This window comes from Amphiura filiformis, chromosome 13 (genome assembly GCF_039555335.1).
Source record: "Amphiura filiformis chromosome 13, Afil_fr2py, whole genome shotgun sequence".
In the NCBI taxonomy this organism is placed as follows: domain Eukaryota; kingdom Metazoa; phylum Echinodermata; class Ophiuroidea; order Amphilepidida; family Amphiuridae; genus Amphiura; species Amphiura filiformis.
In genome coordinates this window covers 53,678,079-53,697,069 of record NC_092640.1, presented here as the reverse complement: position 1 = coordinate 53,697,069, position 18,991 = coordinate 53,678,079, and the positions used below count along the sequence as shown (strand labels likewise).

Sequence of the window (18,991 nt, the reverse complement as noted above, 5' to 3'; positions counted from 1 at the left end):
TGCAATATATCAAGAAGACCCTATCTGTAATAGCTGCCTGGTGTCATATTTTCAGATGTGTACAATATAGGCTATAGGATGTAGAAATTATCAAATGTCTAATATGGCAGCTATTACAAATAAGGATCTCCAATAGCTGCCTGGTGTCATATTTGTTAGATGTGTACAATATAGGCTATAGGATGTAGAAATTATCAAATGTCTAATAGGGCAGCTATTACAGGTAAGGATCTCCAATAGCTGCCTGGTGGCATATTTGTTAGATGTGTACAATATGGAATGCAGAAATTGTCTAACCCCTCGGTATATGGAGAGTTCAGATGTGAAATGTAATAATTTCCATGTGCCCACAGTTGTGCTGCCTTGTTTTTTTGTGTGTCGATTTTGTTATAAAGTGGTATTTCAAATTTTAGTGTACCTCTTTCTTTTGTAGAATATTCAACCTAATTATAATATTTTGCTGTAAATCTTTGACAAGCGCCTATTACCGTGATGTTGCAAAGTCAGAACTACATGTATCAACGCGTACGGTGCAAAGTCCATTCATAAATTTCCACTCTGCAACAGCAGATTGCCTAATTTGCAGCCAATCAGAGACAAGTGTGTTCAAAATTCAATGCAGTAAATATGTGATGCATGCTCTTGTTAAAAGTTTTCAGGAAAGATTATGCCCCTCTCTAATTAACTGGAACAAAGTAATCTTATTACATGAATAAATAGTGATGTAGATAAAAACATACATGGCAGCCTTAAGATCTATCATGTTCCGGATCTTCATATGTATAGTTCAAAGTAAATAAAGGTCATCATCTTCACACACCATGTGTGCTGTGATCATGGCATAGGCTACATCTGGACAGTATTACATCTGTACCAGTTGGTGATCAGTGAATTGTTATTACCCACCTGGCACCATCTGGTATGAAATTTTAAATTTCAAACCTTATGGGAACTACAATCAAAGAAATTAATGTTGGCACACTCTGGCATAATAACTGTAAATCGCATCCCCTCTCCCCCAATTCAATGTTGATGAAAGCAATTTTGACTTTGGGCTCTCCAGTCCCCCCAACATTGATTGAGGGGGAATGGGGGAGGGAAGAGGAAAGGAGAAGGTTTGTACTTCTCATCAAACATAGTTATACTAATTTCACTGAACTCTCAGAGCAGCAATTAAGAGTTCCAACATATTGTCAAAGTGTGCCAACTTTGATTGTAGGTCAAGATCAAATCAGGTCAATAACATTTGAATCATTTTTATGGTCAGAGGTTTTTGAGATGGGGTGTAAAATTTGGAATTTGGAAAGAGTGCAGATTCGTCATTGCAAAATTTGCAAGAAAATTCCAAAATTAAGCAAATATACTGTAATTTTGAACAGATTTTTTTGACAATACATGTATGTACACTTCTCTATAATCGTGTAGGTACTATGATCAAATTGTAGTGTGTAACTCAAATTTAAGTGCCAGATTTCGTGAAATAGGTAGTTTTATTGATAGAAGAATGAAGTTATTAGGATAATATCTGAAATATCAACTTTTCAAGAAACAAAGCAAAACACACAAGACATTGAACAGGAAGACAGTGACGAGGACAAACAAAACACCCAGACACTCACACACACACACACACAAATCACAAACTGCCATGAACAATTCAAATGATTGGCTTGAGAAAATTAATAAAATTCAAAGGGGCATATTTCCCACTTTTAATTAAGTTTTAATATACTACAAATGGTCAATGTGATATTTGTTTTGTTTTTATAGGGTATCAAAGGCAATGATGGGCGTCATTATGTATTGGACCTACTCAGAACATTCCCTCCAGATGTCAACTTCCTGCCAAGTAAGTAACAATAATGTGGGGTGTGTGTGGGGGGGAGTAGGGTATCAAAGGCAATGATGGGCGTCATTATGTATTGGACCTACTCAGAACATTCCCTCCAGATGTCAACTTCCTGCCAAGTAAGTAACAATAATGTGGGGTGTGTGTGGGGGGGGGGAGTAGGGTATCAAAGGCAATGATGGGCGTCATTATGTATTGGACCTACTCAGAACATTCCCTCCAGATGTCAACTTCCTGCCAAGTAAGTAACAAGAATTATTTGTTATCTTTTTACCTAGATGCAAGTGTTTGTTGTTTGTGTGTGTGTGGGGGGGGTGGTAAGATGCCTTAAAAATGGATGGAGTAAGATGCCTTTAAATTGGATATGTTCCATAACTTATACACTTCTGGACACGTAACAAACTTGAATGTTTACAGTAAACTTGTGTTTAATTGGCAGACTTTGTTGAATCAAAATCATGTCTTTTATGATAGCATAATAATGGCAATGTATGTTTGAGTGAATCAAATTAATCAAATGAAATAAAATTAAAACCACACATAAGCAACACACATCAAATTGGTGAGAATTGGATGTGAAATAGTGACGACCATTGGCCTGTAACTTGTTGGCCCAAAAGTGGTAACTTTCCTGACTATACTATTTTTCATCCTGATGTGGCAGTGACATCAGTTCTCATTTCATAGGGCGCATCTTCAAATCGCCAGTGTTCGCTCAAAGTGCTAGCGTACACAAGCACGCTGTCATCAGTGCAACATCAGGGCGAAAAATACTTGAGCAGTCTAGTTGCAGGCCCGGCTGACCGGTAACATTTCCAATAGTTATTTTTTAGAGTTAAAGGCCCGACAGGCCACTAACGTTTTGAGGCATATTTCTAACACTGGCGAGAATCTCACTTTTCATCAAGTAAAATTGCAAAAGAGAATCTGTCCTTAGTTACTGCACGTTTGAAGCCCCTAAAAGAGTTGAACTTATGATTGATTATGTACGTATATAAATCATCCCTAAGATTTTGATTTTTTCCCAGTTGAAGGCGAGACGTTATCAGAAGAAGTAAAGAAACTAGGTTTCCCACGGCAACACAGACACAAGCTATGTTGTCTACGACAGGAGCTTATTGAAGCATTTGTGGAGTAAGTATTTACCCTTCTGGTGGTCCATTTCAATAAACTCTTAACCCTTTGTAACTCTAGTAACCGTTTGTAAAGTTATGAATACCCAATACTAGATAGTAAATTCCTATTACTTACGAAGGGTACTGTTCATAAGTATGTTTCGTGAAATGGAACTTACGACTTGTTGTAAGTTACGAATAATTTTGAGTGAAATGGACCCTGGTTTCACCAGGCATAATGGGAATATTTATTCTTGCCCCTTCATTTGCCTGTGTCAATCAATACGTAGGCCTAAAAGTGATTTTGGGCTGATGGCCATTTTATTCACCTATCATTCAGAAATTTATTCTTGACGTATGAGAGTGATTGAATTGCTAAATCTTGGGTCATCTGTAGTTCTTCTTAATCAAAGTTTACATAGAGCAATTGGTAGATTCATTTATTATTAAAAGTAGTGTATCAGAACATTCCATTTGAAGTCCATGCTCCCCTGTGGAAGATTTTAAACAATATCTTCCGAGGGGAGTATTCTATTTGAAACTCACCCTCCATCTGGGGAAGATTCTGGTGAATCTTACTGGGTGTATGAAATTCAAATGGAGCTGCATTCCATTTGAAATTCATGCTCCCCCTGTGGAAGATATTTCCAAATCTTCCAAGTTTAGTTTGAAGGTGAGAAGAGACTTCAATAAGGTTCTGTTTTCTGCTGCAGGCTCTACTATTCTGGAATATTAAATATTTTGATTTAGTATGGATTTTTTCCGGATTCAAGTTGACTGCTGTAAAATGCCCTTCTGATGAAACTGAAACCTTAATGACCTGAACCCAAACATGAATCCTACCCCTGTAACAAAGGTAAAACTGACCATTGTTTTTATATCTTCTCAACAGACATAGATACATGGTATTTATCAAGCATGCCGCTTACCTTCTGATGCAAAACCAGCATTCATGTGACGATAATGTGCCAAATAAGGAAAAAGACTTGCCAAATAAGGAAGAAGGCACACCAAATAAGGAAGAAAGTGCCCCAAATAAGGAAGAAGATGCACCAAATACAGAAGAAGGCACACCAAATACAGACAACACAGAGTCTTCCACAAAGGAGGAGGAAGAGGAGGATAAATCAGGAGAGGACAAGAGTGACGAAGAGAAGAAAGAGGATGTATCTGAGACGGACAAAGATGTGAATTCCAATCTGTCGTTAGACTTAGAATTGCCCAATGGTGGATCAGAATGCCCTGTTTTGAATGATATTGCCAATGAGGAGGAAATGAAGAAGTTGGTAGCCAAGATGGGAGATATGCCCACAGAGGCAGCTAAAGCTCTGGCCACGCCTAGTAAAGATGCTGGTAAGTGGGGGATTTGTGGCTGGGTTTTTTTTTATTATTATTTTTTTATATGTCAAGCATATCTAGGCATTAAAGCCATTGTACGATGTTATAATATGAAATTGCTTAATTTGTTTAAAACCTGATTTTTTGCATATTTGTAATTTTTACACATGTCCCAACTTGCACCTAAAGGGAATCGGCCAAATTTGTTGTCTTTGTAGGTCAACAAAGCAAAGTTAGACATAAAGTCATAATTTTTTTATTATGACTTTATGCCCTCCCATAGAACTGCATGTTAAATGGCCAAAATAACTAGTGGGATTTCTTTCACTTTACCGTGTTATTTCAGCTTAAAATGGACAGCAACCCTTCCTGGCAGTTATTACTAATTATTTCAACATTTTGAATAAAGAATAACAAAATTAAAATTTGATGGAAATCATACATTATGGCTTTAATAGCTGAAATCGGGTAGATTATACAGATGAAACTTCAGCTAGGCCAAGTGACCTGGTGAAGGGGTCGTCGTAGATAGCAAATGTTTCATTTTAATAGGACAGGCAAGTGTAGCCGACAATCAGGGTTACCCTGATTAGGAACTGACTGTAACAAGGTCTTTGTCATAAGTCACATGCCCCATCTTTTCTAGAAGAGCCATGGGGAGAGCAGATTTTATTTCTGTCCTGTGGAGATTTTGAATCCAGGATCTCTCGCACCAAAGGATGCAGTGAAAGAGGGAGCTTTCTAGTCTTTTTCCGACATCTTTTAAGTGATTATTTTGTTATTTATATAAAAATAGCCAAAACCATGGCATTTTTTTTCTGGAGAATGAAATGGATTACAAACTGTGTAGTATTTGTTGCTTGAGAATGCACTTGCGATTAATGTGAACTGAATGTTTAATTGTCCAGTGCACTTGTCAACATCTCAGTATGTGTGCATTACTTGGTGCAATTTCTCTCTCAACAAGTAATATGCAGGGATGATCTTATAATGATGCAATCAAATTAGACCACTCAGTTTTAAATATAGACCCTCAGTTTCAAGATTATTTAAAAAATAAATTGTTCTTTGATTTATTCACAAATCAGGTGACAGTCACAGAGATGTAGTTACAAGATCAGCGCAACTGTCAGGCTCCCTTAGCGACTTAGAATTTGACGTCAGATTCAATCCCGATATCTACTCTGAGGGCGTCACACACGCCGATCCAAATGGCGCAAGATTTCAAAAGGAGAAGAAATTGGTCAGAGACGCTGCTAGGTTTGTGGTGGTCAACCAAATACCAACTTTGGTAAGTGGATCATTGAATTGGGAGTTTTACAAACCTGCGATCAAAGCCATATTGTAATTCGCCAGCGAAGTGGTTACATAACTCCTTGGTAAATGGATCACGCATCTTTTGGAATTGGTATTATGTTACGATCATTTCGATCGTGGTGCAGAACTCAAAAGCGTGATCCAGTTGACATAGTGATAATCGGATTACACGTAACACTTCGCTGGTGAATATTTGCTGAAGAGGATGCGCTCAAGTTTGGTCAGAATTCTGATTTTTACATGATTGTATTGTACTTTAATAAATTCACATACCCTGCAAAAATCAAGGCTATAGATGTTGTATTTGTGACAAAATCCGATATTTTCCTGTTGTCCATGATCAACAGCATAATAGTATCAAGTGCACAGTCTTCATATGTGGTGTGAACAAGCAAACTCAGTCTGATGTCGGACATATTCAATTTTGAGTTTTCTACATGATTGTATAAAGCATTTGCAAAGGTGCATTTTGCATAAAAAAAGCATTGAAATTGAACATTTAGTTCCAAAGATATGAACAGAACATGTGTTTCCAAAATAATAAATAAAAAAGAAAGTTTTACTTTATTTGTCTATATCTGGAAATCAATATTTCCGCCTTCTGATTGATTTTGCTTGATCACATCACATTTGTCTTTCATTAATTACTTTATTTATGATAGATTGTACTTTTGACCTTCACAATTTTGCCTTTTACAGATCAGTGAATGTCTGGAGCATAACATAGCCCCACTTGATGGTTACACACTGACAGAAGTCTTGCATCAGAGAGGCATCAACATGAGATACCTGGGAGTCCTTGCAAATGTTGTATCAACAGCACCACCACTGTCTTACCTACATGTAAGTTTACATAAGTATATCATGTTAACCTCCTGAGCACTACCTGCCAATCTAGCGTTGCCTCTGATTGGTCAATTACATGATATCTTTACTTTAATCACCAATCAGGATGGAGCTTTGCAAATAATTCCCCCCAATTTTTTTGTGTGGTGAAATTATTCTAACAATGTTGATGATTGGTCCAATTGATAATGAAAACTTCTTTTTGGCCAATCGGCAGGTAGTTCTCATGGGGTTAAGTTTGCATGGAAGTTTGTAAAGGGACACAGCGATCAGTTCTCCAATTTGGCAGTTATATTGGCAAATGAGAATTATAAAAGTGTTCAATAAGTTATTAGTTGGCTAGGTGTATACCATGACCAAATAAATATGTGCCAATGCCCCCTGCATCCTGCTAGATCCCATTAAACTTATATTCCATAGTTTTTGGGTGTAAAATGGATGCCATAGGAAAGCAGCCAGGATTCGCTAACACCACAAGAGTTCTTAGGAACTCAATGAGTGGGGTTTGATAGTAGACCTGGCTACAAAAGTTACAGAATAAATGTATGATATGAATGATTTGATAGATTTGATAAAACGTGCCCATTCTAAACATTGCCCTTATCAAAAAGAGTAGGGTCATTGATGCTTAGTTACCAATTTCAATTACCAAGTTATGTAGAAACTTGCCCATTGCTCTGGCTAGTTTTTGATTATGTTTGATACTAAATACGTCAAAATACATTTGAAATATTTATTTTGTGTGTCACACAGAAATTATGTGTAAGCGAGATGGTGATTCGTTCCGTGAAGCATCTCTTCAAGACGTATATCCAAGGCGTCAGCATGGTCAGTTTAGCAGCCGCAATGAGCCACTATCTCAACTGCTTTCTGAGTTCCTTCCCAAATCCTCAGCCCCCAAAAGCAGACGACGAACTCAACAACGGTCACAGCAAGAAGAAGAAGGGAAAGAAGAGGGTACGATACGTGTCGGCTCTCGGGCACGATAACACGACGTGGGCCAACCTGACGCCCTTGGATATGTGGACCAACATTAAGAACGAGATCAAGGATTACTTCCATTTTGATCTTAAAGGGTAAGATTTGGCTGTTCCGTTTGAAATCCACTCTCCCCCATGAAGGATTTAGCTAAGGTGTTCCACAGAGGGAGTATGGATTTCAAGTAGAATAGACAATTTGGTTACTTCCATTTGAAATACTACTCCAGTTGTGGACATATTGGTAAAGTTGTATACAGGAGGAGTATGGGTTTCAAAATAATTAACCATAGCCAACTCCATTTGATTTGATTTGATTTGATTTGTTCGGGTTTTGACAACCCTGGATAACCCAAGAAAGTCTCTATTGAAGCTTATTTCCATTGGGGTCCATTTGAACACCGGGACGGGTTAGGAACAGTCAGGGGTTAACACCCTACTCTTTTCGAAACTGGCTGCGAGATATATGTGCAGGTATGACTCTCTGCACACGGGACCGACGGCTTAACGTCCCCTCCGAAGGACGGAGTACTTTCATGATTCATTTACCCAATTCTAAATGAACCATGGGGAGAGCGGAAGTCTGAATTTAATCTACAGAGGTTGCCAATTAATTTCAGACTTTTTTTTTCCAAGTCAATTTCCCAGCAAATTGCCACCGCCGGGAATTGAACCCGGGACCTCATGCACTAAAGGCAAGTACTCTAACCATTGCGCCACGCTCGTTTGAAACACATTGTGTGGAAGACTTTGCTTAAATCTTCCACAGGGTTTATATGGTAATTAGCGATAAGTGGTCATTGTCAAACGATTTTAATATAATGTCTGTTGCTTAGAATTAGAAATACAACAATGAATGAACAATGAACATTCATGCTCACAGCATCCTGCTAGATTCCAATAAACTTATACTTCATAGTTCTTGGGTGTAAAATGGATGCCATAGGAAAGCAGCCATGATTCGCTAACACCACAAGAGTTCTTAGGAACTCAATGAGTGGGGTTTGATAGTAGACCTGGCCACAGTTAAGTGCTTGTGACACTACAATGTGCTCATTGCAGTATACAGACATTTTTCATTCAATTCATTATCGGGAGAAAGTTTGCAGGGATTTGATGTGTGAAAGTTCGCTTTGTGCAAGTCATTAACATTGCTAATCAGAATATGTGACACGATCTGATCCAGAAAGTCAGAAATTTTGGCAATTGAGTTATTACCATTACTAACTAACTCAGTACCAAAGCTTACTGATGTTGCTAACTAAATCACTAGTCTCTGGTATACTTGGTTGCAAAGCAATGAACTTTTTATATCCATTTTTATTATTTTTTTGCTCCTCACACGTACTTAAATTTAAATTTCATTGTTACTGAATTTGGTCTGACTGGATCAGATTGTGTGGCAGACAAACAAAATTAATTAGATTACAGTTTCAACTTTTGAACATCATTTAAATTATCCATTAAAAAATAAAGCGTGTATTTTTGTTTTTGACAGTTTTACAAAATCACACTTTTCAAATGCATATTGGACTCAATATTGTTGATCATAACATAGTTTTGTCCCTCAAGAGTCTAATTTTGAATCTACTCGAGAGGGCAAGGTGACTGGAGTGCAATTGGTTATTGACAGGGAGGATCAGTCCCCGGGGGTCTGTCACATTGCTAATCTGGAACAGTGCATCCTGCTAGATCCCATTAAGCTTATATTTCATAATTTTTGGGCGTATAATAAATGAGCAATGAACATTCATGCTCACTGCATCCTGCTAGATTCCAATAAACTTATACTTCATAGTTCTTGGGTGTAAAATGGATGCCATAGGAAAGCAGCCAGGATTCGCTAACACCACAAGAGTTCTTAGGAACTCAATGAGTGGGGTTTGATAGTAGACCTGGCTACATATTGTACTTGTGAATGAATGGTCATTGACTCATTGCTCTTAAGGTTATTAATTATTTTAAACTGTTGTGATTTGGTAGTTCACAGCATCTGACGAATGGTAGTGAGCTTTGGAAAAAACTGCATTGCTCAATTCATAGCGAGCGTGTAGAAGAATTAAAATATCACAGATATACTTTTATAGGTGCTGCGGTTCTTAAGTTACGTTGTAAAGAGGGCTGAAACAACAACACTTTTGTAAAATGTACATAACTCAATAACAACAATAAATTAAGCAAGTTTGCAAAGTATACGATTTGTAGAATGAACTTTTGCAAAACATCAAGTGTTAATTCGCATTAATAAATAGAACTAGAAAATGAAAATCGATTTTTAGGTTGCTTCGACCAACAATACCTCGTCTACCCTTAAAGTCTCCCTACCATTCCTCTCTCTTTCTCTTCCCTTTAATCACTTGAACCTGTTACCATACTTATATTTTGGTCTAATTTGTATTACAGTGATAGCGTCGATACAGTGTGTCACAAGTACAAATTACAGCGTGCAACCCTTCTCCGTGAGCTATGCATCAAAATAGGTATACAGCTGCTTCTCCACGAGTATGAATTTGACAGCAAACACAAACCCACCTTCACAGAGAACGACATCGTGAACATCTTCCCAGCGGTGAAACACATCAACCCGATTGCATCAGATGCTTATCATTTCTTCCAGAGTGGGCAGGCCAAGATACAGCAAGGTATGTATTATATTGAGGGGCTAATTATTTCTGTCTGCCCAACTTTGAGAAATTTTCACCAAAAATGGTTAAAAAATGCTCAATTTTGCAAAACAAATTTGATCAAAATTAAAACAAATAAAAGAACAGGGTCTAGGTATTTTTATCTATTTTTTAAAAATTAATAAGAAAATTTTACTCAAGAATTTTCTTTTGTTACATTGCTCAAAAAAATTTAAGTAAAAAAATTCTAATAAATAATTCTGCAAATATTCTTTGCAGAAGTATAACCCTAATCCTTACCCACCCTAATTATAACCCTAACCCATGTTAATTATAAGTCTAACCCTTATCCTAACCCAAAATTATAACCCTAACCTAACCTAACCCTAAAACACAGTGTAAGCTTAGGATATACCAGAATTATACCAAATCTTTTCATAGATGTGTATGGTGTCATGCATCTGGAGATGCATTTCAATCAATCAGTCAGTCTTTTATGTGATAGTTAGCATCCTGCTAGATCCCATTAAGCTTATATTCCATAGTTTTTGGGTGTATTATGGATGCCACAGGAAACCAGCCAGGACTTGACAACACCACAAGAGTTCTTATGAACTCAATGAGTGGGGTTTGATAGTAAACCTGGCTACAGAATATATTAACTGTAATAGTTGTAACTTCAGTCCCATTAGTCGACCTTGAGCGGAATTCTACAGAAAAACGAATCGGACATATGCTCTTATTTACTTCCGTTTTCAAAATTTTAAGGCAAGAGATCAACAACCATCACTTTTGCAAAAGCAATGTCCCATTTGCTTTGCGAGTTGATAAACTTTAAATGGATTGACACATAATGGACACAAAATATTCAATAGTTGACAACCAAGTTAATTATTACGTCATATTCTTAATTAATTATTTGTATGCTATAAAAATGACAGGTTTGCTAAGAGAAGGCTTTGAGCTGATCAACGAAGCTTTGAATCTTTTCAACAACGTGTACGGTCCCATGCATCCTGAGATAGCGGCATGTATGCGTACATTGGCCAGACTCCACTACCTCATGGGAGAGCAAAAGCGAGGTAAGCTTAAGTCAATTTGGAATTCCTTGTATACATTGTATTTTTGGAGAGGGTATGTGTTTTGCATGTAAATGTGGAGATGCAAAATGGGTTTATTATGTAGATATGTGGTCTCAGCATATAATACTGTCGGCTGCCATGCTGTTACACCAGTGATGTATTATAAATATTACAAATTTATCAAAATTTAAAGCCAACGAATATAAGAAAACAGGAATTTCTAATGTTTAAATCACCATTTTCAGACTGTTGACTGTTCAATTAATGAATTGCACGCCGTAGAGATCAGTGTAAATAATGGATGTTGAAAGATCGTAACATTACAGCCTACAGATTTTCGGTGTAAGTGCACCGAGTCAACATACGAAGTGTAAACACGTTCTCACTAGGCAATTTGGTACCACATCCTAGGTCCGAGACTACCTCAATGAGGTAGGTTGTCTCAATGCTTCATCCTGGATGTAGGATCAAGACTACTTTATTTCACATTCTCACTAGGCTTGGAAGTGGACTCAATGTAGGATTGAGTCCACATCCTAGTACCAAACAGGCATAGTTAGAAAGCATCCTAAATCTTCCACAATCATATGGTAATTGGTGATAAGTGATCATATTGTCAAACAAGGGTAATATAATGTCTATTGCTTAGAATCAGAAATAGTTGAAGTAAGCAATGAATGAACAATGAACATTCATGCTCACTGCATCCTGCTAGATCTCATCAAACTTATACTCCATAGTTTTTGGGTGTAAAATGGATGCCATAGGAAAGCAGCCAGGATTCGCTAACACCACAAGAGTTCTTAGGAACTCAATGAGTGGGGTTTGATAGTAGACCTGGCCACATTTTGTGCTGTTATTTGTGTTTTCACTTTGAATGGTCATTGAGTCCCCAGCAAATACAAAACGTTTTTGTTGACATTATTTGCAACATATTAGATAAGGTTGCCAGAAAAAGTTTAAATGTCTGGTTGTATAAAGTATAAAACAGTGCGGCACTTTTAAATGTATGTTGGCAAAACGGTGCGATTTGAAGCTGTACCAAATGAAATGCACACTGACTCGATTATAGTATAGACCATCAGCTCTCATTACATATAGATGTTATGAATAACTGACTAATATAAGCTTTGTATCTCATGTCATACATTATGCCTGTGTTGTATACCCCAATTTTTCAATGCGATAATTTTATGTGCAATTCCTCGCAGGCGTTGGACTTGCAACAGAAAGCAGTGATGATGAGTGAAAGATGTAACGGTGTGGATCATCCAAACACTATCACAGAATATGTAAGTATGTAGAAGACAGAGTTGTAGTACTCGAGTACGAGTACTTTTTTGGTACTCGTACTCGTGCATCAATACTCGTACTCATACTCGTACTCATGACCAAGTACTCGTACTCATGGTTTGGAATTGTGCTGTACTCGTACTCGTACTCATGCCAATCTACTCGTACTCATGAAAAAATACTCGTACTCGTAGAAAATACTCACGATAGTTTTCCTGTAAGTTGTTACTATCAAACTATCACATAAGATCTGACTGTATTTTCTTGTCTTGCCCATTCAGGCCCTACTTGAATACCTGGGCCCAACTCCAATTTTTTACAAAAATTAGTTAGACCCACCATTTTATTGCTAGCAGGCTGTTCTTCCTTGTGTGTGAAAGATGAGCTAAAATCCACTATCTAAATAGTCTTCCACATACACTTAATCATGGTTTTCATGGAAGAAACCCCCAACTCCATGGAGTTGGGCCCTTCTTCCACAAATATTGGGTTAACGAGGATTTTTGTTCATGAACTGGCACTTGCAGTATATTAGTGGAAGAAGGGCCCAACTCCATCTCGTATTAAGATCGTATTACCGTTGCCATGGAAACATTATACATAATTTGAATGTATGTAATATTGTATGTTCTTGTATTAAAGGTCCCTGAAGATGAAAACATTCTGTCTATAAAACTTTTCCAAATATTAAGTTTTTTCTTAATATCTCAAAAACAGTTTTGATGGAGTTGGGCCCTTCTTCCACTCAGGTATTCAATTGTACTCGTGCTCCTACTCATACCTAATTACTCGTACTCGTACTCTTGCATTAATACTCGTACTCGTACTCATGGCTAAGTACTCGTACTCGTACTCAGAAAAAGTACTCACACTACAAGTCTGGTAGAAGATAGATGGAAAGCAAATATCAAACCAAATTGGGTAGACATCATATGTTGCTGCAAGACTCTGGTTATATCCTAGAAGTTTTGATATTTGGATAGACTTAGAATGAAAACAAGCTCCTCCACCAAGTTGTGGGTAATGATCAGTGGCATGACCTACCTGCTTATCAGATAGAAGACAAGGTTACAATGTCCGCACACAAAGTAAACGTTATAAGTAGCGTTCCAAGTAAAGTGGTGGATACGAGCTGTAAAAACCCTAACGGTGTGCCTTGAACATGGCAAAGGTTCCATCCAAGTCAGCAAAAGCATCTCAATCAAGCGATGGGGGGGGGGGGGTACTGATGAAAACCTCAGATGATCTTCATTCTGAACCTTTACCCATGAACTAATCTAATCATACAACATTTGATTCCTTAATCATTACAGATGCATTTGGCATTGTACTGCTTTGCGACCAGCCAGCTGACAAGCGCCCTAAAGTTAATGTACAGAGCTAGGTACCTGATATTGCTGGTATTCGGAGAGGACCATCCAGAGATGGCTCAGTGTGATGTAAGTCTGCAAAATATTCTTTGTCTTTTCGTCACTTTTCCTTGTGTGTCTTTTTTTTGTGTTAATTTGATCAGATCTGCATATCTTTCACTCTTTACTCTTTTCTAGCATTTATTGGCAAAATCCTTATACAAAGCATTATAAATGTTTGCATGCATAGCACTTAGAGTGCGTCATTGGCACAACACATGACATGCAGACTGCCAACAAGCACACACGTTGAAAGAAAGAAAGAGTTAAAGAAAGAAGCTACTACAGACTCTGCAGGCATTTTGAATGTCCAGCCAGCACAAGTAACTTCAAATCAGGATTTGCGATTCTTATTTTTTACATTTGATTGTTTACCGAGAGGGGAAGCTTTCATCCAGTTTACTCTTGATGTTGTCATCCCCAATATGACACATGGGTGTGCTTTTGGGTTATTCTGAGCCCACACTCGTTAAAGCACACACTTTAATTCCAAGTTTACCTGCCACATGGTGGAATAATCCAGAGATAAACTACATGAGCGACAAGCAGGCATGCTTGTTGTATAGATTGATTTTTGTTGTTTGTGTGTCTTGAAGTAAACATAAATTGGTTGAAAATTATTTTTAATCATGTCCCGTGAGACAGAAACTTTTATTTTATTTTGTATAAAAAATGCTTGACCATGTTATAGCAATAATCACCTCTAACACATAATTTTGTTCATATTTTATTTATGATACAGAGCAATATAGGTCTAGTGTTACATGGGGTTGGCGAGTACGACTTGGCTCTTAAATTTCTGCAGAAGGCTCTCGATATCAACAACAGATACCATGGACCCAAGAGCCTCAAAGCTGCTCTAAGGTAAGGCTATTATCTGTTCTATTAATTGGGCTGTTCCATTCAAAATCCACACACCCTCTGTGAAAGATTTCACTGCCATCCCAATTCCAGTTACATCTTATGTTCAGTCCAGTATTTTGGCTAGTTTTTTTTTTCAGTTGAAAATTGTTGAAAATAAAATCCAGTTGAATTTGTTTGGAATTCCAAAATCCTCTACACCTGTTTCTGTTTTTATTGGATAAAAATGTTATAAAATGGATATGGAATTATTTAAACTGCTGAGTTTGGTTGGAATTCCAAAATCTTTATAAATGTGGGTAAGGTTTTCAAATGGAATAGCCCATTTAGACAGATTTTAATTGTTTTAATGAAACCTTTTTTTTTTTTTTTTTTTTTTTTTTGAGGAGGGTTAGGAGGAGGCTTCCTCGAGGATTTCAACCTAGGCTCGCATGAGGAATTTAATTTGTATAGTGATTTGTAAGAACGATACATAGTGATTTTTTAGATAAAGTGATTTATATCCCCATGAGAACTACCTGCCGATTGGCCAAAAAGAAGTTTTCACTATCAATTGGACCAATCAGCAACATTGTTAGAATAATTTCACCACACAAAAAATTGGGGTGAATTATTTGCAAAGCTCCATTCTGACAGTGACAAGTGAAGATATCATGTAATTGACCAATCAGAGGCAATGTTATATCGGCAGGTAGTGCTCAGGGAGTTAAGAACGATAAATTGATTTTTTTAGAATGATGCTTCATACATGGAGTGTAAAAACAGGAGTGCTTATGGATTGCGCATCTGATATAACTTAGCCTATGTTGTTTTGTTTAATAAATTCATTGCATCCATTGCTCTCACCCATTAAGCTTATATTCCATAGTTTTTGGGTGTAAAATGGATGCAAAATGAAATCAGCCGGGACTTGACAACACCACAAGAGTTCCTATGAACTCAATGAGTGGGGTTTGATAGTAAATCTGGCTACAGGATATTATGTTAGTTTCATTTGGTTGGTATACCATCGGGAAGCTATGTCAAGTCTCAATTTTTATTGGATAAAGTGTGGGGGATGAGGCTGTCACCTACCGTAAAGCTTTTATTTGTATTAGGCCCACTTTTCATTATGATGGCTTCACCAGGGCCTGAATGCTATGTAAAAACGCAAACAAATGGACAAACAAACATATTAGGCCTTACAATGTTTCACTTAAGGATTACAAGCCAAATTGTGCTCAAATGTAAACCCATTTTTTATATTGTCCTATATTGTTGCACATTTTGTCTCCTGTATCAAGGGATTGATAACATAGTATGAAACTCTGGAGTGAGAATATGCTGGGAATATAAGCCAAATTTTGCATAATTTCTGTTGTAAAAGTTTCTTGGAATGAGCATCCTGAATTCTGCATTTTTGACAGGCCTTGGAGTGAGCGGGCGTCTGTGTTTCAGGCCTGGTTTAAGTAGTGTGTGATAAAAGGGACCATCCTCTGTTAGATATCTGACACACAATATCTGCTATACTTGGTATTGTAAATGAACACTGTCAATTTAAATGATTTCATGTGTTTTGATCCTTTTCAGTTACCACTTGGTGGCGCGTGTGCATTCGTGCCGTGGCGATTTCCGCTCAGCTCTGCGCAACGAGAAGGAAACCTATGCCGTGTACAAGGAACAGGTAATACATTTGTCATAATTAATATTGACTAGAAACTGAAACGGGGGCCTTAATGGCGTAGTAACATAGCAACAAGAGAGGGAGATCATGCCCAGATCAATGATAACGCTTGTGAAGTAACAGCAGTGAAGTATAAATTAACATTTAAGATGTAGCTTTTGTAACATAGCAATAGCGAGGGAATCATGCCCAGGTTAACAATATATGACCATACGCGACGAATCCAGTGTAAATACACTGGGGACTTTACACTGGGTTCGTGGTGGATGGTCATATATATCATGTGAAATGACAGCATTGTAGTGGAGATTATCAGAGATTGATGATTTGTGTACTTTTCCTCCTTTTATTTCAGTTTGGTGAGAATCATGAGAAGACAAAGGAGAGTTCAGAGGTACTGAGCTACTTGACCCAGCAGGCTGTCACGCTACAGAAAACTGTAAGTACACATGATCAAGTCTTCAAAGACAGACTTTGGCTTAGATTTTGATGTTTTTCATCCATAATCTGTGAACATGACACCAAATCTAAGGTCACTTGACTCAAATTGATGATCACATTTGGTACATCTACCTTTCTGTGTTTGCTTGTCAAGCCGAGTGGTGACCTCAAACCACAATGGCTTTCTACAGTTTCTGTCCTACCTCAAGTCCAGTGTCTTCTGTTATGGTGTTTACATAGATCAAGGCAGGTCTACCAAGTGTCCATCTCTCATAAACAACTATGGATGCAAGCTCTTCGCTTCTGGAACAATATCCAGCAAATCCGAGTCTTCTCTCCCTGATCATATGGCTTTAACTTGGAATATCTCCATGATGGCATACAAGTCTGCATTTGTCAATATGCTCCTTCCAATGCACATTTAGATTCAGAATGAGTTTTAGCATGCGGGTATAACAGCTATCCAACTAGTTTAAGGGGTGGTAATGGATATTTATCCAGTACCAAGTATGCCATAACAACAGATTGGAAACTTTACAGCTTTTTTAGTGGATTTCAGCTTTTTTAAAGTTGTTGCTCAACGTTACACATTTTCTTTTAATTTTGGCCCAATTTGAGCTATTTCACTCAAATGTCACACCCTTTTTAGCTTCTTCTTCTTCTTCTTTTTATTTTATTTGCAGTTTCAGCTTTTACCACTAAAAATCAGTTACAGGTCTATAATAAAATCAGTAATTTGAGCCGTACTCTACCATTCTTGTTTTGCTTACATATATTTTTCTTTCCTTACAGATGAACGAGATACGCAAGGGTGGTCCCAAAGCAGCGATGCGCCCTCTACCTATCACACCTCCATCCATGAATAGCGTATTGGACACACTCAATATGATCAATGGTATCTTCCTTATTCCCGTCAGGTAAGAAAACCTTTTTGGTCCTGCAATATGTTATACTTTAATCAGCTCGTAATTGGCGGGAAGTGTTAGGCTTTTACCACTACGCCGAAAAGTAGATTGATGTTAAAAGTGATATATAGTCTCTATATCTACCTTGAGTCACAGGCACTAGCGTGTGACTGCGTTGGTTTAACATGGTTTTTGCGTGTACGTATGCGGCACTTAGATCATGCGCGGAAAAGTATGTATACGCACCAAGTAATACTAAGCTAACACAGGACACGCTGAACTTCAAAGCTAGTGCTGGTGACTCAAGGTAAATATATAGACTATAGTTTACTGTATGGTCTATATTTTGTATGTTAAAGAAAGTAGACAAAGTATAGGACTTTATTTAATAGATTGTGGTGCTTCTGGTGAGATATCACAAGGTGGCATCCTACAAGGATGTCAACCTGGGATCTCATCTACAAAGGCTATTGTAATTGTTGGAGTGTAAAGTACCTTTTTTACGAACAGTATATCATACACACAATATTAGAGAAGAGCTCATGAGTGGTACACCTAATTGTATCACCTAGCCAATGAGAATATGAGCTTTCTTTCTTTGTTGTTTTGCTTAATCGATTCTTAGCATCCTGCTAGATCCCATAAGCTTATATTCCATAGTTTTTGGGTGTATTATGGATGCCACAGGAAAGCAGCCAGGATTCGCTAACACCACAAGAGTACTTAGGAACTCAATGAGTGGGGTTTGATAGTAGACCTGGCTACATAATATTATGTAGAATTATAAAAGTGAAACTTACGTTACAGTTTCATTTGGTTGGTATACCACCAGGAGGCTTAATCAAGTCTCAATTTTGATGGGGCATGAGGCTGTCGATCATGTCATCCACCTTAAGCTTTTGTGTTAAAAGGACTGCTTTACATAATCATGATGGCTCCACCAGGTCCTGAATGATATGTGTAAAGCAAATAAATAAACAAACAAAATACTAGGGTTAGAAATGTTTCATTTGAACGTTTACAAGCCAAATTATGCTCCGGATGTCTTTATTATAATGTGCTCTATCATTATATGTGGTGTGATCAAGCAAATTCAGTCTGAAGTTGGTCATATTCAATTTTCTGTTTTTTACATAATTGTAAAAGCATTTGCAAAGCTACATTTTGCAGAAAATCCCGTTGAAATTGAACATTCTGTTCCTAAGATATGAATGGTTGGAAGTGTTTCCAAAACAATATGCAACAAAATAAATTATTGTCTTTGTTTGGCT

At 37.4% G+C, this 18,991-nt stretch overlaps 1 protein-coding gene across 1 annotated transcript in view; it reads left to right on the top strand.

The window, feature by feature from the left end:
* The window catches only part of LOC140168519 (clustered mitochondria protein homolog), a 97,892-nt gene that overhangs the window by 66,617 nt on the left and 12,284 nt on the right, over window positions 1-18,991 (top strand). Inside the window, exons 14-27 of the mRNA XM_072191922.1 lie at window positions 1,771-1,849; window positions 2,878-2,983; window positions 3,857-4,317; window positions 5,391-5,593; window positions 6,319-6,462; window positions 7,219-7,541; window positions 9,846-10,084; window positions 11,008-11,141; window positions 12,354-12,440; window positions 13,755-13,880; window positions 14,593-14,714; window positions 16,281-16,374; window positions 16,730-16,813; window positions 17,608-17,732. Of these exons, the coding sequence (XP_072048023.1) occupies window positions 1,771-1,849; window positions 2,878-2,983; window positions 3,857-4,317; window positions 5,391-5,593; window positions 6,319-6,462; window positions 7,219-7,541; window positions 9,846-10,084; window positions 11,008-11,141; window positions 12,354-12,440; window positions 13,755-13,880; window positions 14,593-14,714; window positions 16,281-16,374; window positions 16,730-16,813; window positions 17,608-17,732 (2,327 nt within the window). The remainder of the gene's footprint in view (window positions 1-1,770; window positions 1,850-2,877; window positions 2,984-3,856; window positions 4,318-5,390; window positions 5,594-6,318; window positions 6,463-7,218; window positions 7,542-9,845; window positions 10,085-11,007; window positions 11,142-12,353; window positions 12,441-13,754; window positions 13,881-14,592; window positions 14,715-16,280; window positions 16,375-16,729; window positions 16,814-17,607; window positions 17,733-18,991) is intronic.